Here is a 17,261-nt window from a genome sequence, read left to right as displayed (position 1 = left end):
GGAGGCAAAACAAAACCAGCAGGTAACATGTTGGTGTGTTATATATGTAATGGGGAATGAGAGCTATGGAGGCACTAGGAAGGCTATGGCTATCCTCAGAGTGAAACTGTGAGTCACTATAAACAATGGCAGGGACCTCAGTGCATGACAGACCCCAGAGATGAAACGAAGATAAACACAGCAGATGCAGTCAGCAGCTATTAAGAATAAAGCAGATATTTCCAAGGTGATGCCCATATTTGTGGTGTTGGTATTTTCTCTCAAGGAGAAATTACCATTGCAACTGATTCTGTAGATGGGGTAGTTTAGGACGGTGGGAACATATTTATCTTACATATTAATGTGAATTCATTAGTAACAAGGCTCAGCATATACAGTGAACAGTATCCCTGGAGACTCAACTAGAAGCAGAGGAAAGTCCCATTCTGTCCAAGATCTTTGTTTGTAGTGATATCCTGAAGAACCTCCTTGTGGGTCCTCCTGGTTTCAGGAGTGTGAGTTCTAAATTCCTGAACCTTGAATTAGTCAGACGGGGGCCTCTATAGAAGCAAGATTGTGAAAAGAAGCATTGTAATATTAGAGCTAAGACAGGTCCCTCAGGGGAGGAACCTCCTATCAGCCAAGAAGAGTGAGCATCTCAGGGGGAATAAAAGACAGATAAGAAACAAAATATGCCTACACTGTGATCTGGGACTTTTTAATTCTCTTCAAAAAATAATTATTATTCTTTAAAACACTCTCTATGCACCATGTTGTGGAAACCCTAGAACTAGAATATGAGACCACACTTTGCTCCTGAAAAGTGAGGACTGAAACTCTATACAAAACAAAACAGAAAAACAAAATAACAACAACAAACAAGCCGACAAAAAAAAAAACCCAACCACAACCCTGTAAATTAATAAAAATCAGTTAGTAAAATGACTAGAACAATGTGTTTCCTTTCTTTAATTAATTCTGTCATTGATAATGATATTTGAAATGGCTCTCAGCCTGAGAACAGGCCATGGATGTTCTACAGCATAGAGGAAGAAAGTCTGAAAACCAGAACAATTCTGACCTATAGAAACAGAGGCCAGCATTCAGGCACAAGGATGAGCCAGGAAATGAGAGAAGCAAGAAGCAATGACCTTGTTTGTGTGGGATCCGGAACTGTGATTGTGTGCAGAGCAGAGTCTGCAAACACAGAGGCTAAAGCAGGCATGCAGAACTGAGCTGAGGTTTTGAAAAATTGCCTTTGAAATTGAGAAGCAAAACCCAAATTACTTCAGATAGTTGTAAAAGGCCAAAGAGAAAGTTCAAGAGCAGTCTGAGTGACCAGTTCCTGGGTGGCTCTGAGAAGGGACTTGCCAGATGAGGATTCTAAATAACATTGGAATGATGGAGTCTTAACAAGCCTCACGAAAGCAAAGAAGAAAAATGACCATAATCAATAAAGTTCATCAGATGCAAGAAACTGGAAACTAAAATATCTAAGGTTTAAGAACATTACTGAGTGGGCTTAACAGCACGGTGTGCCAGGGAAGAATAAATCAACGTGAATGCAGATGAACTGGTAGTATCCAATCTGAAGAAGAAGGAAAAATGCTGATTAAATGGTAGAACCTCTCCTTCATGCGGGACAATGTCAGAAGACTCCGAAAGAAAGACCTGGTGCTTACCTGAGATCCCATCATTCACAGAGAGCGGAGAGAGGCAGGAGGGTAACGGATTCCAGGATAGTTTTGGCTACATCACAAAACCTTTTCTCAAAACCAAAATCAAGGGCAAAGAACAAGAAAGAAGAGATAGATATAGAAAGAGAGAAAGATAAAGATAAGGGTGGGAGAAGAGAGGAAAGGAGAGAGGATGAGAAGGAGGGAGAAAGGCAGGGGAGAAAAATCAGTTAGAAACACAATATTTGAATAATGTCTTAAAGTCTTCTAAAATGGTGATAGATACAAAATCAACATTTTAGGAAAAATCAAGAAGCCTTTAAACAGAATGAAGTTGAAAAAAATCAGGCTATTTGATAGTCAAACTTCTGAAGACTAAGAATAAAGAGAAGACATTGACACTAGCCTGAGAATAATAATATTTCAGAATGGCTTCTCTCTATTCATCAGACTCCTGAGGTCAGAAGGGAATGTCTACAAATATCTACAGGAGGCAAAAAATGAACAAATACAGTTGATCCGATCTTTCTATGCCCTTCCCACAAATACATACTTCCACATATTCCAAAACCTCGTGCCTATGTCACACCGCATGGTAAACGAGAATGACGAGTGACAGCCATCTGACCGGAAAATGAGATTGTCCTAGGTTCTTTGTAAGTTCAGTGCTGTCACCAGAACAGGGTGCACAAAGGTGGGCTGCTTGCTGTAGTCATGCAGGAAGACCTACGAGAAGGAAGAGAAAGCAGACACCTTCTCCTCTCTAGTCACAGAACCTACAACTGCCCTTTAGCTGGGCTTGAAGAAACGAGCAGTTTCCTACAGAAGTACATTTTTCCTTTTTAAAAAAAAATTAATTTATTTACACTCCATATTTTATCCCCCAACCCCTGGACCGCCGGTCAAACCAGAAGAGGGCATCAGATCCCATTGCTGTGGTTGCTGGGAATTGAACTCATGACTTCTGGAAGATCAGTCAGTGCTCCTTTAACCTCTGAGCCATCTCTCCAGTCCCACTTTTTTCTACACAGAAATAACATTTCTGAGATGTTTAATAAATACTTACTTAAATGCTATTGTGTATTAAACAGTATTGTAAGAAATCTTGCGTGAGTAGTCTAAAGTTTGCAAAATTTTAAAATAAGAATGGCTGGTATTTAAGAAATGGTGCAATTAAATGGCTCTATGTCAACCCCCCCCCCCCAACCCCGGATATTAGGAGACTTTCTGGACTATTGCAATTAATGCTGGGTTAATACATTTAGCCCAGATGTGGATCACTTCCCAAATCTTATTTGAATGCACTTATCAAATTGCTAAAAAAGTTTTACTCAGGTACATTCTTAATATATTCCATTTTCAATCTATTAGTGTTAGTTTTTTTTTTTAATTTGTTTTGTTTTGTTAGATTAATTTTTTCTGTCCATGAGTTTTTGCCTGCACTCATGTGTATACACTGGGCAGGGGGGTGAGTGCTTGATGTCTGTGTGAGTCAGAAGAGGGCATCTGACCCCCAAGAACTGGAGTTACAGATGGTTGTGAGCTACTACATGGGTGCTGGGAATCAAACCCAGGTCCTCTGTAAAAAAAGAAAGTACTTTTAACCCACGAGACATCTCTCCAGCCCTCAGTGATATGTATTTCATACCAATGACAGACACAGACTCAATCACTGGTGGAGCCTAATTTTTAAAACACATAGTCTTGTCGGTGATTTACACAGATACACAGGATAGTGTAAAAAAATACCTGCTGGCCACTGCCTGGCAAAATATTTATTGTAAGTATTTGGAAGATTTTGAGGAATGGCCCATTAGAAGAGTCTTCCAAACAAAGAACTGCCTTTCTTCACTTCACAGACTAAACATGAAGCTTGCCAAGAGACAGGTGAAGAATAGCTTCACATGATTGAAAACATAGTCTACACATTCCTAGTTTCCACAATGCCAATATGAGAGACAATTTCTTATGGCTGAAGAAGACTGGAAGCCATCTCCAGGACTGCCACCTTTGCTACTCTGTTCCCTGTGGCAAAATAACAGAAATAAAGGATGGCTTACATGAGAGCATTACATCATGTTTTAGTGCACAGTCAGTCTCTGTTGCCTTGGGGCCTGAGATGAAGTGGGACATTCTGGTGGCCTTGTAAAACTGGAGGGCATGCCTCATTATTTTCTCAAAGGTACACTCCAAGTCACTTCTACCCCCCACCCCCCATAGACCCTACCTCCTAGAGTTTCCAGAAATGGAATAGTGACACAGGCTAGTGACCAAGCCTTTAGTCCATAAGCCTCTGTTGGTGGTGGTGGGATCATTTATAATCTAAACTACAAATGTACTCTGAAATTTTAAGAAGATTCGAATAGCAAATGCTGTAATGAGCTTACATTTTTAATGTTTAAAGAAATGCAACCAGCTGTTAAATTGCACATCTCTGATCGGTACTGGAAAGTGGCATTTAAAACCTTCAATATATATATATATGTATATATATATATATATATATATATATATATATATATATTTTTTTTTTTTTTTTTTGCTGAAAGCAAGGGATGTCATAGACAAATGCTTAGTGTTCACGCTATCTTTATTTTTATTTTTATACTTATTTATTTACTTATTGTGTGTGAGGAAACTCTTAGAAAGAGTGTGGCAGTCTGATAATTTTGGCTTTGGAACTGAAAGTAAATGTTTAGATTGCTCAATTTTATTATTAACAGAGTAATTTGTAAATGGCTCCGAATAAAGAGTTTTCCAATTATTTTCATTTGGGCACATTTTGGTCTATCATTCCTTACTCCCATCTCCCTGTGTAATGTAGTTTGCAGGCATTCTAATAAATCGTCCTAATTTATCATCCAAAGTTCTTTGAAAACAGAGAACATTTTTCGTTTCTGAAATGTATATTACATATGGTGATGTGTGGCTACCTTACTGAGGTGTATGTAGCACGTGTTCTTTTGCCATTTGTCAAATATCATGCAATGATGCCCTGTTAAGGTTTAATAAAGCCTCTTACTGTATTTTATTTATAATTAAGTGATCCTCTAAACTCTGACCACAGACCTCCCGTTCATTACTTTGCCGATAATTTCCAGTTAAATAAAATGATTGTTTACATTAGCAAACATTGCTAGAATTTCTTTTAAAGTCTTCAGAAAAAAACTATATTGTTCGGATTTTTTTTTTAAATGTACTTATACATATATTGGTGTTTCCCCTGCATGTATATCTGTGCACCATGTGCATGCAGTGATGCTGGAGGCCAGAAGAGGGCATCAGATCCTCTGGAACTGGAGTGACAGGTAGTTGTGAGTTGCCATGTAGTCGCTGGGAACCAAACTGGGTCCTTTTTGACAGCATCCAGTGCTAGTAATCACTGAGCCTTCTCTCCATCCCCTGTTGTTTAGATTTACAAGAAGTTAACCCTTTCTATTACATGATACCTTAACCACTGGTACAGTACGCACACAGATCCATTTTAAATAAAGATAGTATATTAGTGAACTTAATTATTTCTAATGCCAAAGAAAGGAAACAAAGATATGTCTAAGATGCTAAAATACATTGTACTCATAAATGAGTCTTCAATTTCTAGAGGGTTTTTCATTTTAGTTTCCCATCTTTTGGTCTGCAGTAATTATTGAACACTTTAATCCAAACTTGATGAGAAAAAGGACACGGCTACTAAGGCAGGCAGACATACCTATGGCAACTGGGACCTGGACGAGCAAGATCAAGGCTCCAGAACATATCAGGGTGGTTTTTGCCAACACTTCATCATTTTGATAAATCAAATCACTATGCATGTGACTGTAGAACGGGACTGTGAAGGGCTAGGTTTCTGTCCACTTTGAAATTTAGAGTTAGAAAAGAAAGGTTATCTATGTCATAAACATTTTGTTTTATATAGCATCATAATATGCTCTGACAATATTCAGGCTCCTTGAGATGTGCAGATTGTAAGTCTGAACAAGTGCCTGTCTAAGTGGTTAATCTAACCACAAATTATTGCAAAAATTGATTTTTACTTCTAAAGTATTTTACTCACTTTGTCTTAAGTGAAAGAAAAACTATTTGAAGGTTAAAAGGCAGTAATATTCATTTTCAGATTTTTCAGACCCAAATGACTATCCTTTAAAATATTACAGTATAAGCATTTAAAATCAGCATTTAAAATTCAATTATTTAGAGCATGATTGGTGTCCCTCTTCAATCTCCCACTTCTTTTCCAGGATCCATGGACAACAGGCTTGTTTATTCTCATACCCACTCCACATGCTCCAAAGTAGCTGGCCCCTCAGTCCATAGAGCCACACACTGAAGCTAGGACAGTGGCCTTGCTCCAAAGGTCAATGCTCTAAACAGCCTGGGCCTTGGTTATTCTTCATTATCAGAAGAAGCTATGGAGATGAGAATGCTGCCTGTGGTATCTCAGTGTAGGGCAGCACTATACAGTCCAAAAGAGAGTAAGTGAAACCCAAATTGTAAAGCTAGGCAAGGCATAGGAGGGTACAACAAAGGAGGCTTACTCCAATACCCGCTATATTTAAATATCTCTCACAGGTGTCTGGCTCTGAAATTTTAATTACTGCATGGATGCTGCATCAATATCATCCTCAGCTGTTTTTTTTCTGGACAGACAAAAGCCAAACTACATCACGATTAAAGCTAGGTGTCAACCAATACAGTTTAAGGTTTAAAGTACTTTACACCAACATATAAAATAACATTTTCACGTTCTTGCCTAACCAGTGTTATACATTGCTTGACCGAAATCCCAGGGACCCTATCATGGGGCCTATCCACAGATTTGCTAGTGTTGAAGACAGAGAGAGCAGTCAAGAAAATGATACAGAAAACTCCGTTGGTTTCTCCCAAGTGGTTCAGTGATAAAATGCATGCAGTGAGTGTCATCAGGCATCGTAAAAATAGAATTTTGGATTGAAGAAAAATATCACCCAGAAAACCTATGTTGAGCTCATACCAGTATTGAGTACATTGTGATTGATAAACATCGCCACATCAAGATTCTAGTTTTGGTCCTCACAGGGCCCACATCCTCATGAGAAGGAGAGAACTGAGGCACAGTTCCCATACACTTTGGTCAGTATGCTTACTCCTGAAGCAGATAAGGGAGTACCGAAATCTGCCAGAGAGGAAGAGTGGGGCTTAATTACCTGTGTTCCAAAATTTAGTTTCATAAACAAAATCCGTGATAGTTCATAATCTTGTTGAGCGGAAATCTGTGTGTGACTGTCTCTGCTCCCTGAGACGTTCACAGAAATGACTAAGTTAACATCCCCAAAGTAAAGGCACAGAACACACGGGGCTGAGGAGAGCTGGGGTGTAGGGTGGAGACATGGATGATGTCACACAGAGATCACTGACTTTCAGTTAGGGGAAAAAAGGGCAGGCTCTGGAGGTGAGTGCTGAGGGATGGATACACAGCTTTGTGAATGGACTGGACCAACTGCACGGTATACCGAGGAGCCACTGAGGGGCCACGGAGTGAGACTGAGAAGGGATTGGACACAGCTTGAAGGTGCTTCCTCTTCACAGTCTTCCCTTCTAACGTCTTTCCTAATGAACGGCGATGCAGGCTTCTTCTGGAAACGTCCCATAAAAGCCCTAGGCAAAGTTAGGAACCATTTTCCTGGGCTCCAAGGAGGTATCTCTAGAACACTCCATCATATTATTTTAGTAAGATTAAGGCTCAAGATTCTAGGAATGTTCTAGAAGAAAGTCAAGCTTGGCTCCATGCTTACTGTCTTGTTTTTCTGCTCCTGGACTCTGGCATAAGATTAGATACTTAAAACATCATGAAACCTTACAGAAAGACAGGAACCATCCTTTGACGATCCAGCAGTTCCTTGCTCAGGGCTCTGGTTGCTTCCACTGTCTGTCCCTGTGTTCTTTGCCTTAGCAGCGACGAACAAGCTTCCTAGCTTCACTCCAGGAAAAGGAGGACAAAGGATGACCTATGCTAGGTGTAACCTGGAGCTAATTGGAAAAGTCATCGGTGCTTTGAGAAAGCCATGGAGAATAGCAATGGTCTCCAGCACTTAACAACACACCGCATTAGGCTGCAGACATGGGAAGCAGGCTTTCCTCAGCACACAGCAACTGGCACCTGAGCTGCTACTGCAGAGAGTGTTTCGCAAAGCTGATGGGGAGAGTGTAATACAAACAACAAAAACCTGTCCCCCAGCTGTGTCTCCTGGGAGCCACCTGTGGGTACTAGCTTTGGAGCTTAGTGTCAGAATGACAAGTCACTAAACTACCATAAGGGTATTGTCAGTCCTAGGGACTTTTACTGGGGACATGTGCTCCAATCATTAAAACATTGAATAACTCTGTTTAGGATGAACGCTCCTGGTGTGATCAAAGCAACCCGAGGAAGAGGGATAAGTTGGAAACATTCTCGCCCGCACGATCTTGGAGGATACTTGTGTTGAAGCCACAGAGGATTTATTGGGAACTATATTTGTGTTTTATTAATTTCCAGAGGAAACCCTTCTTTTATTCTTTTTTTTTTCCAGGGACACAGAATGGGGGAAAATTCACTGTGGAAAAAGGCAAGTCCTTAACTTCACTTAGTGATGAGAGACAATGAAAATACAGGTCACTAAACATGGACTAGAGAGAAAATAATAACTGAAATTCTGGTGTGCAGACATGTGCAAAAGAAAGAGATGCCATGGTTTGCCTTCACTGACAGATGAAGCAACTGTGCCTGAATAATGGAAACCACCTGCTAGCTCTTGCTTGTCAGTCGTCGTGAAGCCAGAAGTACCAGGCGACACAGAAAAGCAATTTATCCCAGAACCAAGGGAAAGCATCTACTACACAGTACAAGTTTTCAATGTCATTGTCATCAACTAACCCAGTGTTGTTGGCCATGGAAAACTTTTCTTCTATACGTCTTTGGAAATAAGCTCCTTGATTATTTTTCCAATTATTTAAAGCAAAAATAAATATAAGCTAACTACAGTGTCTAATTTAAAGATAATATTTGCTACTTTATTTTTTCTTTAGGACGTGGAACTGGGATTTCTTAATCAGTGCACTTGTAAAAGGCTAACTAAACATTTATATAATGTAGATATACACAATCACAAGTTTAACTGCAGAAGTAATAAAAATGTAATTACGTTCGGATAAGAATTGGGAGAAGGTAGTTACATGTCATTTAATTAGCTGCAAAGAAATCCACAGGGGCTGAGTTCCAAGCTCTTAAAACCTAGTGTTAAATTAAATGCCTAATGACCTGTCATCGTGCTTTCGGCTGACTGACAAGTCCTGAACAGGCATTCGCGTCCTCCATTACTTGGTGGCAGGCACAGAAATGCGTGAAAGTGTGAGGCTCAGACAGAAGCTGAGGAGATGCACCTGGGAATTTGAGATCCATAGCAACAGCAGGTGTGTGCAAGCATGTGGAGCAAAGAAGCAGGCCCTAGCATTCTGTGAGCACCTGCTACAGAGCGGCAGCAGAGAACGTGCATCTACAGGAAGGGTGACCCCTCCTATGCAGTTTACAGAACTTGATGTGGTTTCATGAAGTGACGTTCTTGAACCTGTCTGGTTGTCTGTTCACTCTCATGGGGAGAGGATCACTGTTCACCAAGCCACTAACAGTTCTTATGAAACTGTTAGGAAGTGAGGTGATCATCAATTCCTCTGTGATTTTATTTTAGGGGTGACTTTAGGTAGAAGCGCATCCTTAAAGCAATATGTAGATATGTAGATAGATAGATGATAGATAGATAGATAGATAGATAGATACATACATACATACGTACATACATACATACATGATAGATGGATGATAAATAGGAATAGAGAAACACAGAGACAGAGACAGAGACAGACAGCAAGGGGTAATGCCCCCCACTGCCTATCAAAAGCACATAGTGGCCTTTCCAGCATCCCAATTAAGTTGGTCTTTGATACAGAGCACTAGTGGCATTTGGAAGTTTATGTTTAATGAGTTCATTGGTTTGCATTGTAAAAGGTTGGATTGAGCTATCATTAGCAGTAGATAGCTTACAAATGGATCAAAGGCCTTGCGTTTAACTTGGGGTGTTTTTGGTTTGTGAGTGTGCATCACCCACCTGTCTGCTGGCACACTCCTTAGGGCTACAGCCTTTGTGTCTCCCTTGATACCAATATCATTTCTTGACCATGAAAGTTCAGATAAATTCAGAAACATAAAACCGTGAGTCTTGGATGGTGCCGAGGAGCTCTAGAGAGCTGGCATCAGTTCCCATACAGTGGGAGGTGGAACTGACAGGGCCTTCCCGGTTTTTCATTCAGTTCAATCAAGGCTAGATAAAAGGAAGATAAGGAGGGCTTAGCAGAGGGGCTGATCTCATGTTGGTTTCTCTCCTCCCTTTACCAACCCTATTAACTCACAAGAACCCAGGTTAGTGCCAAAGCTACATCCAACACCACAACGTTGCTGACAAGCTTCTGTTAAAGGAAGAGGTAGATTAAACGTAGTTATTATTATTTATTATTTTTTTTTGCAAAGTCATAAAGATGTGGATCGGTGGTGTGTCACTGAATTGGATGTATTTATTTACTTTCTGTTACACAATATCTAGGCTACTCCGCTGCTGGATTAGTTTTTCACAGTGTTCTCAATGATGTGTGACTGAACCTAGGTAAGATTTTGGCTACGCAAATGCTTAGGGAATCTGTCAAGCTCTCTGCACACATCCAGTGACATTACAAACATGAGGAATGACAGCATGGAAATAATTTTGACCTTCACAAATTCTACATCCTTGAAGATTATGGCAGAGACCAAGTGACAAGCTTCCTAATGCATGTCCCCGACCATACCTCGGGCTACTTTTGGTGACTGTTTTATGAGCAATAGTAAGTCAACCAAGACAGTGCATGGCTTCATAGGGTAACTATTTCTGAGATTACTGTAAACACTGCCATTTAATCAGGAAAACCAAGCATACAAAAACATGCACGGAACTGTCCAGAGCTGAGAGATCTCCACTTCACTCAGGTGTACACGTTGCTGAGCAGCTGCTGACACAGTAAGACTGGTGAGCCAGGTGGGAACGCGCCTAGCACAGCACAGTATAGGGTGTATATAATGAGGGAGTTGTCAGGGAAGTGATTTTTTTTTAATAGAAATCTATTCCCTACCCAATCACCAGCACATTAGCTTCCTGAAAGGCTTTAAATCACAGTCAATGTGATGACTATCCTAACATGAAACTCATAATTTTGTATACAATTAGGATCTTTATGCCAAACAAGGATGCATCCCAGGGCAAGTGGGCTGTGATCTGAGCATTCAAGAATAAGTAAGGACTTGAGTAACCTAGAGATTAGTAGGAAGGAATGAGACACAGACCTGACTCAAACCTCAAATTTGTTTAGACTAAGCCGAGGAAAACCTAAAATAAAAACTCGGAAGGCAGGGCATTCCACTAAAGCAGGGTTTTATTTAATACACAGGGTCTTGCTCAAAATTTTAGAATCAAATATATTTGAGGTCAATAGTTTCTGGATAATCTAGAAATATGTTTCATGAAATCCAATTTCTGATTTTAAAGGGTATACACAAGAGTAAAATTTTATTACAGATATTTTTATGCTACCATCAGTCAAACAATTTTACGTTGCTTCATGAAAACTGTCAACCCTGGAGAAAAAAAAAACTGCTCTTTGATACCAAATGAAGAATTTCATGAGCAGCCATAGAGGAATTATTGTCATTTTCTTCTCCACTGACGTCTCTAGGGATGAAAGGAAAAAATGCGAATAGTTTTTTAAAGAAACACTCCTCTAAAAGGCCATTACTAAGTCTTACTTTCTTATTACAGGTTTTATTTAGTCTGTCTCTCATCTTGGTGTTTTGGTGGGTCCTATTACCTCCAAGATCACAGCTACAGATTAGCAGAATAACAGAGGCATCCTGACAGGCTGTTGGGAAGGTTCAGATGCCTTCCCTTCTGCTGTTTGTTGTCTTGACGTTGATATGACAAACAAGGGACTTAAATGGTGACTTTTGTTCCCCAAACTTTGAAGGCGAGATCACTTTGTAAAATCATGAAGTAGACAAAGAACCGAGATAAAGAAACAGGTATTAAGGAGGATAAATATTTTTAATGGTTTGATGTGTTCACTGTCACTCCGGTTTGACTGGAAGGGGTATGGAGGGCTGAGCTGTGTCATCAAGCAGGAACAAGGGCCCTGAGCTCTGTCTGGAATTAGTTATGTGAAACATAGTCAAAAGCCTTAATGACGGAGAAACGAAAGAATCATTCAGCTGTATGAAGCTCTTTTGTAAGCCAACATGTCTTGGTCTTTTTTGTTTTTGTTTTTCTTTTTTTTTGTTGTTTTTTTGTTTTTTTTACATGAATTCAGTAGCTTAGAGGATTGCGTCTCACTAAAAGCACTGTCAGGAGGATACTGAAAAGCAATTTATCAGAAGTTTGTTGCGGGGCTTTCAAAAAGTCTCTGTGACTGAGAGTGAAGTTAAAACTAAAGGAATAAGATCAGTGTAAACTATAAAAGTAAATAAAAGAAAAACAAATAAAACTACCTGATTCAGGGCTGCTGAGATGAACACTTGAACTTGGCAGACTGCCTCTTTGGTTTTTTGTTTTGTAGTTTGAACATCTGGGTGATTTTATTGTAATCACAATATAAAGGGGAAAAAAAAAATCAATGCTGCACATAGATGACTTTGACGACTGTTAGCCAGTCCTGTAAATGCTCTAACCCTGAAGAGAACCAATGAAAGGCAATCATGATGCTGTGCTAACCGAGTCCTGTCTATTAGCAGTCAGGCACCTCCATGGCCAGCCCCAGGGGCCTGGCAAATCAGGACAAGTCATCACTAGCTGCAGGGGGTGGGGTGCGGGGGGGGGGGGCACATTCTCACTGTTGCTGGTGTTGCATGTCCTCCTCCTGCTCCTGCACATGCACTACATCCCACTAAGTGACTCCATTCCTCCCCTCTTTTTTTTTTTTTTTTTTTTTAATTCCTTCACTCAGAGGCAGCGTCTGTATTCGCTCCTCCTTTTCTGAACAAGCCTCTCACATGAGACCGGTAGCAAGGTGTGACTTCTTGGACCCTGTTGCCTACATCCATCATGGCATAAGCTACAATGCTCACAGTGGATTTTTTTTTTTTCATTCTCGTATTTAGAACTTTCAAAATCAGGTAAATTTTTCAACACTTCATCTGTCTGCTGCATGTTAAAATTGTTTTAGTTTCTTCTAGACAATGGGTCCTTGATTCTTAAGCATAAGGACCCCCAAGGTCCAAGTCGTTGCAAACTCAGTGGCTTCAGAGTCTGAGGAAGTACACAGAACCGTTCGTTGTTCCTGTCACTCTCAGGGGGGTGGGTGGTTACTTCAGTTAGTCTCAGGTGCTATGAGAACTACACAATAATCAAAACCTAAGAAAGTGAGTTCAGGGGTTCTGAATCTGAAACATTTAGTAAATATCGACAGGAAAGCAGCAGGGCTGATGTGGAACAGGCAATGCCCAGTATAAAAGCAAGGGACCACTCTAAACCTGAGTCGTCTCGGAGTTAGAGAGATTGCTCGGCAGTTAACAGCACGGGCTCCTCTTGAACACTCCTTTCTCAGCATCCACATGGCCACTCACAACCAACTGTAACTCCAGTCCTGAGGGATCTGATTTCACCCTCTGGATTCTGTAGGCACTGCATGTATATGGCACACATACATTCAGGCAGTCATACTCATAAAATAAAAATAAATTTTAATAAAAATAAGGTAAAATTGATTAGTCTCTTTTCTATACCCATCCTTTCCATATTAATGTAGATTTCATCCATCTTGGTTAGAAATAGGTAATTATTTTCTTTCAAGAGTGAGAGAGAACAAATATTTTATGGAAGTTAAAACAAACATCCGAATGACAAAAAAAAAAAAAAAAAAAAAGAAAATCTCTCAGAATGGGATGTAAACAGATATTGTGACTGATAACAGATGTTAGTGGTCTAGGTACAGATGTGAGTTGTTTAGGTACAGATGTGAGTGGTTTAGATTTCTTTATCAAATCTACCAGAATTTCATTGAATAGCTATTTCCCACAACTAATTCTTTAGCCTCTATTCCTGACAGATGAAGAAAATGAGCAAACATAAGAAAGCGCCAATAGATTCATTACTGTTGAACAAAAGACTCTTCTTGTGTTAGTTCCTAATAATGCATTCAAGTAGAATAGCTTATAATTAATTAATAGTCCTTACACCCATACATACATGTTTCTCATCCTATGAATTTGTAAAGAGCATGTTATATATATGAACATTATAAAATCAGTTTTATTAAGTAAATGCGAAACTCAAGAAGCTCTGTGTGTGACCCTCTACAGTTTAGCGTCTAGACTGACAAGAGTTATAAACGGTAGAGTCAAAATTCTCCACCTCGTCTGGGGAATCCAAATTTGTTGGATTTCCCTTTTATGACAAGTGAGTGTACGTGCTTCATGCAGGTGCCAAAAGCAATTTCAAATTATTGAACCACTTATCATTATTCTTCAGTGTGGAGATAATTATGAATCCGGCCAGCATTAAATGCCACCTCCTTACAAGAGAATCAAAGTGCTGTTAAATTGATTCTGAGTAGCACTGGGCTTGTCAGAGATGTGATTCTATCGCATTGATGGATTGTGTCTGGCGGCACTCACCTCTTTTTGACGGTACTTAATGGCTAATTTTAGCCTTGCAAGATCATTTCCACTCTGTTCTTCGATCAGACTATTGTCATCACGGTAATTAAGAATGATTTCCAGCTCTCTGGAACTCCGTGTCTGATCTAGGAGGTCCTTGGCAAATTGTTTGCACTGTCTAGACAGCTCCTCATACTCCGACTTGAATTCGTTCTCCACCTTGCTGAGTTCTTGCAGCTCCCAACTTAACTGAAAGGCAGTAAGGAAAGGGTCTTCGCTTGACAGGGCAATGAGCGAGGGGCTGGCCAAGGCCTTGTAGATGTTGAGCCTGGACCGTGAATGCCTGAGGCTGTCCACATCCGAGCTGGAGACACACTCAACACAGTTACAGCGGACCTCGTGGGGTCTGGGCACTGAGACACCTTTCTGAACCAAAAGTTTGATTATCTCGTAATTATTTGTATGTGCAGCCAAGATGATGGGTGTGATGTCCGGAGTGAATTCAGAGAACTGTTTATCAAGGAGAATGGGAGGCACCTGGAAAGAGAAGAAAGCAGAGGTGTGGGTGTACATTCATTTCTTGAAGCTTTTGAATTTCAAACAGCACAGGGCAGCAGTGCCGAGCAAGGACCATAAATCATTTGTCATGTTTCCTTGCAGGAGAGAATTCCCCCACCCCCTAAAAAATGACAAAAATTTTCAAGACAATTTAACTCCAATATAATAAAATATCCTCCTTGCAAAATGAATTGTGACTTTTTTTTTCTGAATCTTAAAAAGGATGGCCATTGGAGCTGTTTACAAGTTGAAAAGCCTTCCTTAATGCCTCAGTTATTTTTCAACAGATAATCTTTTCTTTTCCACAGATTTTAGCTTAATCATAAATAAATAAATAAATAAATAAATAAACTTTAAAAAAACTGTTTTTAAAACCAAGATCCTGAGGCTACAGAGACTGCCCAGTAGTTAGAGCACTGGCTGATCTTGCAGAGAACCTGGCTTCAGTCCCCATCATCAACATGGTGGCTCACAACTGTCTATAACTCCAGGTCTGGGGCATCTGGTGCCTTTTTCTGGCCACTGCGAACATGAAACACACATGGGACACATACATACTTGAAGGCAAACACTCATGATGACTTTGAATGTTTTTTAAGTCTTACTGTGAAGATAACGATATTTCTAATGGAGTCATTTTAGCATCATAAAGCCATACAGTTATCTGCACATGCAGAGACTCTGTTCCCTCATGTGCCAACTGCTGTTCTCAGACGCCATCCCTGTACATGGAGCCACTTGGCTCCAATCTGAGATATACAATTTAAAAAATTAATAGTGTGATACTTTGTCCAAATCTAGAAATACCTGTTATTACAATATGTATTTTTTACACTAAGAGTGAAATAAACAATTTTAGGAATGAAATTTATCATAACATGACAGCTATCCAATCTAAAAGTAATAGAAATCTATCCCTTCCTTTTTCAGAATTTCTTAGAATGTATTATATTGACAGAAAAAATGTACACATAGTATTATTTTGTGTATTAGAGTTGTTAAAAATAGTATACATTTTGTATGTTTGTTTGCTTGTTTGTTTGTTTGTTTTCAAGACAGGATCTCACTATATAGCCCTGATTGTCCTGTAATTATGTAAAACAAGCTAGCCTGGAACTCACAGAGTTCACCTGCCTCTGCCTTCAGAGTGCAGGTGAACCACCACACCCAGCTAATATCCATATTCTAATATGGCTAATTTTTTAGATGGACATATAACTTGGGAATAGGTTTCTAACTCTGTTTCATGTAGAATAGTTTGCTTCGTAGCATAAAGTTTCCATGATTCAAGAGTCTTCTGAGTCTTCTGCATGCTCTAGCATACAGTACAAAGAACAGAGCTTTATAAAACAGACCCTTTTCCCAAGTAGCTTAATCGAAACTGGCTGGGTTCTGCAGCTTCATTTAGTTGGCAGCTATAATCTTTCAGTGTAATATAATAACACTTTTAAAGCTTGGTTTATAAATATGTTTTCTCCCTCACACATGCAGATTTCTTTGACTTTCTAATTCAACTCATTTAAAGTTTATTTTAAATCCAATTAATAGATGCTATTTAGACTTTGAAAATTCATACATACACCCAATTATACAAAGGCATATTTCTATATAAACTGCTTAGTCAAGAACAAGTGGCATTTATATGAATGAATCAATGAACAGGTGAATGGATGGATGGATGCTTGGATGGAAAGAGGGATCGCTTAGGTTACACTTTTTTTTTCAAGAAGAGGAAGGAGGGATTTATTTTAGCATATGGTTTGGGGGTTATACATTCCATCATGGTAAGAGAGGAATGGGGAAGAGGTGTGAGGCAATGGTCACACTGCACTTTTATCCAGTCAAATTCAACTATACTATCTCAGGGCTAACTTACTGCTCCAAAAGAGCATGCAGGGTGCAGACTGACAACATACAGCAGCACAACTCTCTGGTCTCAGGGTAAGGTGAAGGACTTACCAGCATGCCCATAGTTAGTCCATGAAGCAAAGATGACTAGGCCTTCTACTGTGCATAGATGGCTGCAGCTTTAAATGTGACCAGCAATTTAATTAGACATATGATGAGACCTTGATCTAGGGATAGTTGTAAAAGGCAGCTGAGAGTCAACAGACCACCTTTACATATGCCTACAGCTCTAAATGCACTGGATATTAACATCTGTATGGCATGAACTCACAAAATCTTAGGCTGCCTGCGGGGCCTAACACAGAGAACACTACTCTGAACAAGCCATGTGGCACTTGTAGGTAAAGTATTTAAATATTTTTACAACATGTCATATGTGCTTGCATACACAGGTACACTACTCCATGAATGTTCACAAAGGACATAATGAAAGGTAATTAAACTGATTGTGAATTATT

At 39.7% G+C, this 17,261-nt stretch overlaps 1 protein-coding gene across 7 annotated transcripts in view; it reads right to left on the bottom strand.

Annotated features, from left to right (window-relative positions):
* The window catches only part of Trpc4 (transient receptor potential cation channel, subfamily C, member 4), a 162,888-nt gene that overhangs the window by 81,405 nt on the left and 64,222 nt on the right, over nucleotides 1-17,261 (bottom strand). For all 7 annotated transcript variants that reach the window (NR_046161.1, XM_017319534.2, NM_016984.3 and 4 more), the window contains exon 3: nucleotides 14,356-14,874. Coding sequence is in view for 5 of the 7 variants with exons in the window: in XM_017319534.2 (XP_017175023.1) it covers nucleotides 14,356-14,874 (519 nt within the window). In the remaining 2 variants the exon portion in view is untranslated. The remainder of the gene's footprint in view (nucleotides 1-14,355; nucleotides 14,875-17,261) is intronic.

The sequence above is a fragment of the Mus musculus genome, chromosome 3 (genome assembly GCF_000001635.26).
Source record: "Mus musculus strain C57BL/6J chromosome 3, GRCm38.p6 C57BL/6J".
Classification (NCBI taxonomy): Eukaryota; Metazoa; Chordata; class Mammalia; order Rodentia; family Muridae; genus Mus; species Mus musculus.
Note: the sequence above shows the minus strand (reverse complement) of the source record. Positions and strands in the feature narration are given on the sequence as shown.